The 13,078-nt window shown below is 37.1% G+C and overlaps 1 protein-coding gene across 2 annotated transcripts in view; it reads right to left on the reverse strand.

The window, feature by feature from the left end:
• Nucleotides 1-249: 249 nt before the first annotated feature.
• LOC142343277 (ovarian-specific serine/threonine-protein kinase Lok-like) overlaps nucleotides 250-13,078 on the reverse strand; it is a 413,485-nt gene continuing 400,656 nt past the window's right edge. For both annotated transcript variants that reach the window (XM_075395067.1, XM_075395068.1), the window contains exons 12-15: nucleotides 12,271-12,434; nucleotides 10,657-10,775; nucleotides 5,515-5,600; nucleotides 250-703 (exon numbers count right to left, since the gene is read on the reverse strand). In XM_075395067.1, coding sequence (XP_075251182.1) covers nucleotides 389-703; nucleotides 5,515-5,600; nucleotides 10,657-10,775; nucleotides 12,271-12,434 — 684 coding nt within the window. In that variant the 3' untranslated portion in view covers nucleotides 250-388. The remainder of the gene's footprint in view (nucleotides 704-5,514; nucleotides 5,601-10,656; nucleotides 10,776-12,270; nucleotides 12,435-13,078) is intronic.

Here is a 13,078-nt window from a genome sequence, read left to right on the forward strand (position 1 = left end):
TACTCCTCTTCGAGTCTAAAAAGACAGCGCCCCAATACAATTCAAATTCTTTGAATTGTGAAAATAGGAGCGCTATAATAGCCGGCTGAGACGCTGAGGCGGCTATTAATAAAATTAATTTTCAGATCTATTTGCGAAAATTGCGGTGTTAGTTTTGCTTATGGGTTAATAACCTATTGAGTAATAATAACTCGTTCACCTGCGTTGATTTTAAGTCGATCAATATTTTACGCTAAAGCCACGCTAAAATAGACATAAAAGGGTAAATTTCAAATATTAAGGGGTGACTTCACATTTCAAAAAATCTTTAATAGAATTTGATACAAACTGTATACAATAAAACAAATTACACGTAAAACACAAAACTTTGCATTGTTAAAAGCACATCTCAAGACGCGTCAAGTTTCGGCTTTTTAGAAACGGGACAATCTTCAGTTTTTCCTGAAGCAGATTGTTCTGAAGTGTCTGAATGTTCGTCATTGGCTGAATCTGTTTCTGAGTTCTCTTTGAAAGAGTCTGACTTTTTCAGTTCAACTGTTTCATTCAGCGGGTCATTATTGCTGATGTGAGATTCGGTGTCTTCACTGTTAATCCGGCTAGTTGCCATTTCTCCAGTAGTAGTTGACATCTGATTTGGAGATGAGTTTCGATTTTCCATGTCTTCTTGCATTAATTTCTCCGCAATTTTTTTCATTTCCTCATCCTATCAAGCAAAGTAGATATTACATTTAGAGCATATAACCGACTAGCCTCGAACGAAGAGCTTTCGAACGACTGGAGGCGGCTCAACCGCCATTAGAAGTGCCATTACCAGACCAAATGTAAAAAGTGCCATCAGAAATGCTATCCTAATTTTCAAATTTCAAGCATTTGTCTGCTGAAAATAGCATAGTCGACTCGCTTGTCTTTCTAATGAATTTGAATTAGAATTTCCATTCTCAATTTGGAATTAATAGGTGAACGCAGAAATCATTTTAGTGAGTGCGGCAAGTCATGTATGCTCAAAAAATTATCACACGATTGACCAAAAATTCCGTACAAAATGCACAATAACCAATGACGTCAGACGGTGATTAAATGGTCGCAGCAAAAATTGAGGGCAATGAATTAAAAACATAGCAGGACAAGTGGTGACCTACAAATCAAAACATAGACGACTAGCGTCAGGCTAATTTTCTCTCTTACGACTGCTATCGGTTGACTTCTTCAGTTGACCGTTGCTGCTTAGGGAGGCTAGCTCAATCTTAATTGATGAGGGGGATTCTTGTGCGTGTGGGGTTACGGGTGAAATGGAGGGGAAATGGAAGTGAGGGGAATGGATGGAGTCGCGGTGAGTACGGGCGGGGTGTGGGGGAGTGGGTTGGACTCTCTAAATCTTAAGAACCGCCTTTCATGCGATGACTTTGTGTCTGAAACAATTTCGGCGAATCGCATACTTAGAGACTAGCAAAGCGTAAAGCTCTAAAGGAACTGCTCGGCGACTTGACGCCCAGCAGGCTTTACATGTTTATCCCGTTAATTAGGAGAAAAAGTCAAATGGCCAGAAGAAAATATCAGACCAAACGTCGGTAGTACCAAGAATCACATAAAATATAATTGCTAGGAATAATATAATTGCTACACTCTGAAACTTTAAATAGACTTTGGAAAACTAAGAATACACTTCTCGAAAGACTCACCAAAAATGGTTCAAAAACTTAAAACATAACCGAGTAAAGTCGGAATAATTGTTCTCGAACGACTAGTGGGAGCTCTAATCAATTGCAGCCTGCTTCAGTCAAGGGAGTAGCCTGAATGGGACTAAAAAACAACTAGGGGAATTCAAATAACCTCATTAGAGGTTAGTATATACCGTTATTAAGATTTTAACTGAAAAATGGCACCATTTTTGGCGCACTTATCAATTGACTTTTAGTATTAAAATGCCGCCGCCAATTCAGTTCAGCTGCTTGAAATTGTGAATGAGAGAGAACTTTCGATCAGGCAAAACACAGAAAGTCAAGGGTGTAAAAGTTACCCGAAAAGTAAAAAACGGTAAAGCAAAAATTATGCATAAAAATAGCCGGTAGAATACGTGCAATGAAAACTCTAACTCACCCTGCCTATTAACAAAATATCGAAAAAGAAATAAAAAATAGCAATATATGGCAAGAAACAAACAATTTTTGTTAGGAATGTGGTTAAGTGGGGGACTAGGTAAAAGGGGGTGTTGGGGGGGAGTGGGGCAAGTAGGCGGGGAAGGGGGTTAGTTGAGTGGCCAGTGGGTACGTGTGGGCAGTTAGGTGTAGGGGGTTGGTTGTGGGTAGATAGTAGTCGGGGGGGGGGGGGGGGGGTAAATGGGGGAGGTGTAGGGGGTAGATAGGTGGTTGCGGTGGTGGGGGGTAGTAGAGGGTAGTAGAAGATAGGTAGGGGGACTTATATGGGATTAAAAATTATCATATGACCTTTCCACCTTGAATATTACCGGCAGTTTCTAATTACTATACATTACAAACTATGCAACAGATAAAATGCAGAGTTCAAAAACAGAAGTCAAAAGTAATGAAATCAGCTTTAAAAAGTTGTAGAATACCAATACTCCTATTTGAGTCGTAAAAAATTAAAAACCTAAAAGAAAGACACTCAGGTTTACAATAATTGCTTCTCCTAGAGAGCAATTCCACACATAGCTGACTAACGTCGGGCGAATTGCTCTCAAACGACCGGCGAGTGGTTGGCTTCGTCAGTAGATAGCCACAGTTTAGTGAGGCTAGCTTTAGCCTTATTCGACCCTGCAACCTTGTTTTCTAGTCTTGTTAGTAAAAAAATCAAAATAAAAAGCTGAAAAAATTGGAAAATATTGCAAAATTTAAAAGAAAAGCTTCCAGATTTCACAGTCAAAATGTTCAAAAAAATTTTTTGTATCTGGAGTCATGTCAAGTAACCCGTCTGTAAGACTTGAAAAGCTTCGTTGGCCAGTAATGATCGTTAAACTCAGGGAAAGGACAAAAATATTCAAAAATTTTGGAAACAATCGCAAATTTAAACAAAATATTGCTAAAAATTAAGATATTAAAATCTTGAAAAACCATTTCATTGTCTTAAGAGATTGTACAGTGTCCCTACTTTAAAATTGAAATAGTTTCACTGGCTCATAAAGATTCATTAACTTGTAACAATAATAATTTTCCGAAAAATTGAAAAATAATTAAAATTTTATCAAAAAATTGCTAAAGCTGGAGTCATTAAATAAATGATAACCACTCCATTAACTCTAGAAACTATGCGACAGGTTTTCATCAGAGCTTTGAGGAGGTCTCTAGGACCCTGGTGCCAGAAAAAATGATAAAAATTCAAAAAGATTAAAAAAAAATTGAAAATATTACAAATATTTTTCAAAAATTGCTGATATTAAAATCTTGAAAAACATTCAATTACATCAAGAAGCTATGCATTAACCTGTAATCAAAACTTAGAGGAGGTTATGCGGTACTTAAGGCTGGCGAAACCTAGATACCGACAAAAATTTTAGAAAAATTTGAAAAAAATGCAAGTTTTACCAAAAAAAAACGCAAAAATTTGTCATATTAAAAAAATGAAAGATATTCCATGGCAAGTAAAATTTTTTCAGTAAATAATCGTAAAGGACGTTTTCTGGCCCCTGCGTCTGCAAAGACTTGAATAATGAAAAATAAATGCCAAAAAAATTGAAAATTTGCACAATTTGTCAAACAAAATGCTAAAATTCGTGATGTTAAAATGTTGAAACCATTCCACTACCACTAGAAACTATGCAGAAACCTATTATAAAACCCTAGAGGAGGTTCCTTGACACCTAGGGCTGAAATAACTCAAAAAATGACAAATTTTCAAAAAACTTGAAAAAAAATTGAGCAAAATAGTATAAATTTGCGTGTTTTTAGCAAGCGGTTTTTCGTAAGTAGCTAGAAACGGGGTGTGGGGGGGGGGGGGGAAGCGCGGTGGGGGCGGTACCTGTTTATCCCGTTTTTGAGGACGAAAACTCAAAAGCTTCAGACGAAAAATTGGTCAAGCGAAAAATCACAAAAAAAGACCGACAGGCCTAATATAATTGCTACAAATTTCGTTTGAGAGCAATTAAAAAAGCTGAAAACGTAAATCAAATTGTGTAAAAAGAACAGAAAGCGCAAAATTGGTTCAAACATAATTTTCTGCACTCAGCCTTAAATTCAGTGCGCAAAAAATTTAACGCTTTATCGACTGCCTTTTTCGCTCTATTTACTCCTTTGCGTGATTAAAATGACTACTTCAATTTAACTTTTCATTGACATCAAACAGCAGAAAATGTGTGAAGATTTCTTGAAAAGGTCAGCGCTCCCGAAGCACTTCAAATTTTTTTGCATTGCTAAGACGATGGACACAGCTGGTAAATTGCCGGAAAATAGCTGCCGTTGACGAGGTTTGCGCACATCGGGATTGTAACAGAAGAAAAACGAAGAGACCGAATTTTACAGATTTTTTCGGTAAGTTTCAAAAAGTGTTCTAATTAGGTTTGTAATTTCCGTTGGATTCAAAAACTATTTTTAATTCAGCCTGTAAACTGAAAGCCAAAAGAATTAATACTAATGTCAGCTAGCGAGCACTTTAATGAACTTTGATAACCTAATGGTTAATGACTTAATGACCGGGCTTTATCCCCTTTCTTTGATTTTGCTCTTTTGACATTGACCGTATTCACTACGTTGCCATGTATATTCAATGCGCAATCTAGATATTCATGAAAGAAGAGGCTTCTATTAATAACACTAATAGCCGATGTTCTTCTCATTGGACTTTATAAGTGGTAAATTCGGGCCAATTTAGTTCAGCTGCTTGAAACAGTGAATGAAAAAAACTTAGATTCCGCAAAAAGTCAGGGACGTAAAAGCCACTCGGAAAGTATTTAAACTAAGCTATATCAATGATTGATATGGTAGGAGAACTGGGGGGTCTCTACTTGAAATCGAATGGGCTACACCCCTAAACCAACTGGTATACAGATCCCGAGCTTGGGTATATCGCTTGTTTTTCCGTGTTCCTCGAGGCTTAATTTCTTCACCGACAGTTTTTTAAACAAGTAGTTCTTCTATTGTAAGATATGCCAAGCTCTTTTGTATCCATGGTTTACATTCCTCTACTTTCGACCTTTTATCACTCGGAGATCATTAAAATGCTCCGTGCATTCTATTACCGTAAAAGACGAGGGATCTTTTCCGATTGTGCCCCCAGCTTAATGGGTGGATATTCTTTGCAATCCCCAAACTCTCGTGCCAAATTTTTACAAAATGATTTACTATGTAGTGGCCCGTGCTCTGTAACTGGGGGTGCATAACATACTCGGGGGAGGGGGCACAAACAGAAAAGATCCAAGACAAAATAGGTAACCATATTGCGTAAAAGATTCAACACTAATGGATTTATAAGGGAGTGCAGGGAACATTGGTGGAGCGTATAACAGCCAGGTACCTCAGTTACAGCCATTATAATTTTTAGCGAGGCAATTTATCGGTAACCAACCTTAAGCCATGGATGATTGAGTGCTTGTGTTGAGTTGAGTCTCTTGGCAGCATTCGCAACAATCAGTTTACTGATCAGACCCTTGGCTAAATAAAACACAAAACAGTTAATACAACTAAAGCAAAGGTAATTAATTTACGGAGAAACTTTCGCCTTTTGAATTTAGCAAAGCACCTCACCCTGACATTCCCGCAATTAACACTTGAACTAATTTAACATTTAAAAAATGGTAATCCATAACAAAAGTTTCAAAAAATGTCCAACAAGTTTCTTGCCCATTTAGTTGTCCTTCTTTTGCTAAAAGTCTGCTTTGCTTGCCCTACTTTGTTGCTCTACGTAGTCGCCCTCTCGTCAGGGCACTATGTCCCTCGTGCGACAAAAATGTATATTCCAACATATTTTAAGAACATAAATCTCAGTCGACCGAAAAAATAAGTGCGGACATGTGTTTGTGCCAGCGCAATGTACAAGATTAGTCGGGGGTCAAAATTTGTGTTCTGACATTAAGGGACTCAGAGCGCTAAAATTTCTCAATTGTTTAACCCAGCATTTAAAATCAAAAACTAAGTTCCTGGCATATTGCCCTGACACGAGCGCTTTCGCGCCAGTGCTGCGTTACGTGCTGCCTGAGTTACGCTCTAACATGTTTAGAAAATCAAAAGGCAAAAATTAGGAGCTTTATCTTGACATTTAAGTATATGTTAGAACACATGTTAGTCGCCCGAGGGAAGAAGATTTTGTTCTAACGTAGTTAGAAAACGAAAGGGTACGAAAATGTTGAATTCCGTTTGAAAAATAAGTTAACAGTACAATTTTGCAGGCTACGTAAAGAAAATTTTTCTGCTCAATAAAATACAGGAGGTGAACTAAACCTAACCTCTCCGTCTCCTATAGCAAAGCAGCCAACTATTTATAGCGGTTTTATTCAAGTGTCAAAAGTTAGATTTCTGAGTTAGAAAAACTACACTAAGACTTAAAGAAATGATATTACAATGCTTGTCCTAAACTTAGTGTCCAATAGGACACTAAGTTGAGGAAAAACATACACTTTGTAAGACAAAAAAATAGACAAAGCCACGTAGGAGAACTATATTGGGCTAAAAATTGGACTAATGTGTAATAGCAAATAATATGAACAAAAATCTTATTCCCTGACAAATTGCTCTGACACGAGAGCGCTTTCGCACCAGTGCTGGTGAAAAAGCACGAGGGGAATAGAAGTCATGCTTTAACTTAGAGAATTAAGAAAATAAAAACATAAACCGACAAATGTCGGAAGAATTGCTCTTGAGCGATAGGCGAGGCAATTTAATTCATGGTCTTTAGTCTAGATCAATTTTTCTTTATGGGTGCAAAAAACTTTGACCCCAACGGGATTCGCACCACTGACCTCTCGATCCATGGCAACCCGCACTAATCACTGCGCTACGAGTCACTTACTTTTGCTTTGCTGCAACCGATTTTATATTAGCAACTTCGGAGCACTAGAGATCACTCAAAAATGATGAACGAAAGCGTGAAAAAGTCACTTGAGAAGTCAAAGAATGTTCTAGAAGAAAAGCGCAAAATTGTCAAGCGAAATATTTGCATAAAAAAGACACACACGTTTACAATAATTGGTATCAACTTCGTTCAAGAACAATTAAAAAGCACAAATTAGGAGCTTCATCTTGACACTTAAGTAAATGTTAAAACTAAAGTTAGTCAACCGAGGGACTAAGAAACTGGGACTAGGGCGCTTACGCCTGAGAGCTAGGCACAAGGCCGAGGGTATACGATTGAGTTCTATTGTATTTAGAGAACGAAAGAGTACGGAAGTGTTAAATTTCGTTGGCAAATGAAGTTAAGAGTACAATTCTGCAGATAAGTAAAATACAATTTTTCTCAATAACATACAGTAGTTGAAACAAAATAAACCTCTCCATCTCCTATATCGAAGCATCAAATATTTATAGTGTCTAATTCAAGTGTCAAAAGTTAGATTTCTTAGTTGGAAAGATTAGACTAAGATTTAAAGAAGAGATATTCTAATTGTTTGTCCTTCGATATACTAAAGTTAGTCACCCGAGGGACTAAGAACCTGGGACTAGGGCGCTTACGCCTGAGAGCTGGGCACGAGGCCGAGGGCATACGATTGAGTTCTATTGTATTTAGAGAACGAAAGAGTACGAAAGTGTTAAATTTCGTTGGCAAATGAAGTTAAGAGTACAATTATGCAGATAAGTAAAATACAATTTTTCTCAATAACATACAGTAGTTGAAACAAAATAATCCTCTCCATCTCCTATATCGAAGCATCAAATATTTATAGTGTCTAATTCAAGTGTCAAAAGTTAGATTTCTTAGTTGGAAAGACTAGACTAAGATTTAAAGAAGAGATATTCTAATTGTTTGTCCTAACTTAGTGTCCAATAGGACACTAAATTTAGGACAAAAAATATACTTTCAATTCTTCAAGTCAAGTCTAAGCTAAGCACAAAAAAAATAGAGTCTTGCGTCTTTAAGTCTAAGCTCAATCTTTCAAACTACACTCTCTGCGTCGAAGTTTTGGTGACCGATGAAATCGTACCCTGGGGTCTCTAAAGAGTCAGAAGTGGGATTTTAAAAATTTGAGAAGAGACTAAGCAGGGCAACTAAAAAGGGCAAGCAAGATTAGACTTAGGAGGGCAACTAAACGGAACATAAAGTTAGAACATGGCCTTCAGATTGCCGGAAAATAGCCGCGACCAGTCCCTTAATGGACCAGTGGACTTTTTGGGTTAGATTCTGACTGTCATTTTATGATACACATACGCTCTATAAGGAAAAAGCCCTAACAAAGCTTTTCCAAAAATAATATTCGAAATAAAAAAATGAAGTCTTTAATAATCAAGAATTAGGGCATATACGTTTGGCACTACTTAGATGTACACTATTGATCTTTAACTAGTAAATTTTCAAATAATTTAAAGTTAATTAAGTGATTTCAGAAGTCACTTTTTGGGTGAGGTAATTCACGCAATTGACCTAAAAGCAGAAAAGACGATACGCGCACAAACTTTAACTGCAAAGCAGTAATAGTAACTGAAATTGAAAAGGTCAATGGCAGCATGAATAATCGATTGGGATGATGAATTAAAAAACATAACAGGACAAGTGCTGACGCACAATTCAAAGAATTTTCATTGACTTAACAAATAATAGACCTAGAACGGACTATGAGTGAATTGGGAAAACCATTTCTAAACAAATCAAACCAAAAAACAAAACCATACCCGACAGATTGCCGGAAATTAGCCGCCGTTGATTCCCATAACTCTATTGGGATTGAAAGAAAAGAAAATATCAACAAAAATTGTTTTTTGTATGAAAACATTTTTAAGTGCGATTTATTTTGATGTCATTTCGTGATTGAACATACTCCTGTCTCTCAGTGAGAGGCTACAGGGTCTAGTATCAATACCAATAAGCATTATAGATGGTAACTAAGACTTATAGGAACGACGTTCAAATAGCGGGAATCTAAAATTGGGCTTTATGGGTTTATCCCGTTTCTACTTCTGACTTCAATTTTTTATACTGACTCTGTTCATTTTGAATTGCTTTGCTGGGCAGCTGCTGTTTAAAAAGATTTTGAGCAGAATGACAGAAGAGTGAAACTAGCCTAGAGAAGTCAAAAAGATTTCACGCAAAATATCAAAAAAGCGGCAAAATGGGTAAAGCGAAAAAAAGTTCGAGGAAGTAAAAAAAATAGGAGCCCTATAATAGCCGGCTGAGATGAGGGCGGCTATTAAAAAACTGAGAAAATCAAAGTCAAAATGACCATGTGAACAAAAAACCACTAGCGAGAAATGAAAATTTGATTTAAGCAAAGACTAGGCCTAGAATGGATTGGGAAAACCATTTAGAAAAAATCCTATCCAAACAATAGAAAAAACAGTAAAAATCGAAGTGAAATTGCCGCATGTGAACAAAAAACATTAGCGAGAAAGCAATTTTTTTCAAACACCGTTTTCTCACTCTACTTTAAAATTAGAGCAAAAAAATTTTACGCCGCAAAACCGGTGGCTAGCATAAATTTCTTTTGATGGCTAGTATAAATCATTAGTCCGAAATCACTACTCCAATTTCAACTTCCAGTTTGACTTCGAAAATCATGAAAATGAGCGAACAGATCTTAAACAAAGACAGCGCCCCAATAGAGTTCAAATTCTCTGAACTGTAAAAAAAACCACGATGTCCCCAATAATAGCCGCTATCGCTTTGCCGCTAAAAATTTTGCTGTAAAAACATTTATATTGTTTACGTGTTGTGTTTTCCACAAGTTCTAAGATTCAATTGCAATATACCTAGTTGAGCTGCCTCGAAGATGCAAAGCGTGACTATTTTAACCATGATCCTTCAAAAGTACTTTTGCATGAGTTTTAGAGCGATTAAAAGTCATCTAGAGAGTGAGGTAAATCATTTATGATTAAAAAACATCGCGTTACGACTCACGTGCAATTAGTATGACTAGCGACATATGACATCAAATATAATATCATAACAACCAAATTAAACATACCCGGCAGATTGCCGGAAAATAGCCGCCGTTGATTCCAATAAGCATGATTGGGATTGAAAGAATAGAAGATATTGAAAAAAAAAGATTTTTATACAAAAACATTTTTTAAGTCCGATTTATTTTGATGGCATTTCGTAGTTGAACAAAACGTACTTCTGTTTCTTAGAGAGAGGCTACAGGGGCTACTATCAATACCAATAAGCATTAAAGATGGTAACTAAGACTTATAGGAACGACGTTCAAATAGCGGGCATCTGAAATTGGGCTTTATGGGTTTATCCCGTTTCAACTTCTGACTTCAATTTTTTTATAGTGACTCTGTTCATTTTGAATTGCTTTGCTGAGCAACTGATGTTCAAAATCACTTTTAGCAGAATGAGAGAAACTAGCCTAGAGAAGTCAAAAAGATATCACGCAAAATGTTGAAAAAGCGGCAAAATGAGGTAAAGCGAAACATTTTTTTTATTTGACGAAGTAAAAAAAAATAATAGGAGCGCTATAATAGCCGGCTGAGAAGATGAGGGCGGCTATTAAAAATCTAATAAAGTTTTAAAGGCGCTGCGGATTGTCATGAGACAAGAGGAGCAGAATATACGGACCTTGTTTTGAGACGTGAGACCACGAGTCTTCGTCCGAGAATGAAAATCGGGCCTTCTTTATCTGTTCTACAAGTGGCATATCGTCATAGTCGTCTGAGAAGGGAGGATACCCTGCCAACCTATAAACATAACCGACTAAACGTCGGAAGAATTGCTCTCGAACGACTAGTGGGAGTTCTAATCAATTGCAGCCTAAATGGGACTAAGAAGTTCAATAGTGGGCTTCAAACAACCACATTAGAGGTTAACATATACCACTATTAAGATTTAAAGTGAAAAAATGGCACCAGTTTCTGCGCACTTTTCATTTGACTTTCAGTATTAAATTGCCGCCAATTGAGTTCAGCTGCTTGAAATTGTGATTGAGAGAAAATTTTAGATCACGCGAAACGCAAAAAGTCAAGGGCGTAAATTTCACTCGAAAAGACAAAATTGTCAAGCAAAAACTTTGCATAAAAAAGACACACACGTTTAAAATAATTGCTATGAACTTCGTTTAAGAGCAATTAATTGGAGCTCGCGTGATTTCATAGTAAACCAAGATCTTGTCCGTTTCTGTCGTTTGGGGGTCAGGTAATCATATATTGATCATTTAGCTTGTCACTTTGCTCAACACATTAAACAATCGCCTCAATTTACTGATGATTTTAAAGAATGCTCCCATGTTGGTACTTGATGTATAGGTTACATGGCTCTGATGAGGTCAGTAATAAAATCTTCCATTTGTCCAGAAGCAAAAGACATCTAAACTTGGCTGTAGTCGATTACCACGCGGCAGTTCTAAATGTCCGCTAGAAGTTTAGCAGAGTCATGTGGCCTTGCTTGGTTTGCAAGTTTTGGAATCTGGCACAGTATATAGGAACATAGATCACTCCAGAATCTAGCACTGCACAGATCTTGCATTCGTTACTTGGCAAATGGCTGTTTCAGCAAACCAATCTTTTCCAATTATTATCCACGGAAAAGTATTTCAATTAACTTGAATCAATATTGGACTACGAATTTCATTAATTATTATATTAATATACTTACCAAACTTGTGAAAACTCATGATATTCGTAAGAGCTGATTAGCAATTTATAGTAAAATTTCGCAATTAGTCGTTTGAGGCACTTTTATGCAATTCGTTACAAATAAGGTTTTTCTTTAACTTTAGTCAATTTGGTACGCTGTTGAACCACATGGCGGAAAGGTGTCAGGACAATTTACCCAATTCCATTATACCCAACCAATGTCATACGCAACCTGCCATTTTACCCAATTCCAATTGTTTTACCCAATTGTTAAAATTACTAGATCGACTATTTAGCATAAAATATCCGGTGGGACTTGGTGTGATTTTTTCAAGTAGCCAGCAGAAAACAGTGAAAAGTGCTGAGAATATATACTCGCTGAAAAAAATCGCCAAGTAATGATTTCAAAACTTGACGATGCATGTTTCAAATTTACCAGATCGATTATTAACCATAAAATAGCCCGTAGGACTTGGTATGAATTTTTCATGTAACTGGCAGAAAACAGTTACAAGTGCGAGTACATATATGCTCGCTAAAACGGCCATTTGCAAGTATTCATTTCAAAACTTGACGTTTCAAAGTTGAGCGATTTTCTCACATGATGAATAAGATGACACCCAGACTCCAGATGTCCACTTTGCTGTTGTAGTGTCCCATGCCAGATGTCTTGATGATCTCTGGGGCCAGGTAGTTGGGGGTGCCACATAATGTCTTCATCAAAGACTGCTCCCCCACTAGCTTAGACAGCCCGAAGTCAGTTACCTATCGCAACACAACGAAAGATTACATTTATAAATATTATAATTGTTTTATGAGGACAACATATGAAAGCAAGGTTGTTCTGCAAAGCTGAAATGGATGTACTTTCGAGATCAGAAGAATTGCTCAAAATTATCATTATTTTCTTTTAAAAAATGGACAAAAATCTATGCTACATCATCTGCCCAACAGCGTTGAAACTGAAGCTTCAAATTTCACATTAATATCATGATTTGACCTCTGAGTACGAAATGATTTTTTCCTTTTGGTCATGAGTGCAACCAATCTTGTAAGCTAGTCGGTCAACATACATCAAATGTATCAATATTGTACTTTTCTGGAAAACTTGTTTGAACTGATGATGAAAAACCGGAACGGCTCAAATTGCTCCTGATTACGGCAGTTGATTACCCATTCTGAAGGTCTAAATACTACCACTAATTACTTGTGGTGAATGAGAGATTAGGTTTAACAAGTGACAGCCACCTCCCCCAACCTTGTGGACATAATGACGTGCAACCCCCCCCCCCCCCACCTTGTGGACATTATCACGTGCCCCCCCCCCCCCCCCTCGGCGCAGTAACGTGTTTTTATCACAATTCATATCCTGAGAGTGGTGGTCATAAACAACACTCGGGCCGAAATAC

Source organism: Convolutriloba macropyga, chromosome 7 (assembly GCF_964194025.1).
Source record: "Convolutriloba macropyga chromosome 7, txConMacr16.3, whole genome shotgun sequence".
Lineage (NCBI taxonomy): Eukaryota > Metazoa > Xenacoelomorpha > Acoela > Convolutidae > Convolutriloba > Convolutriloba macropyga.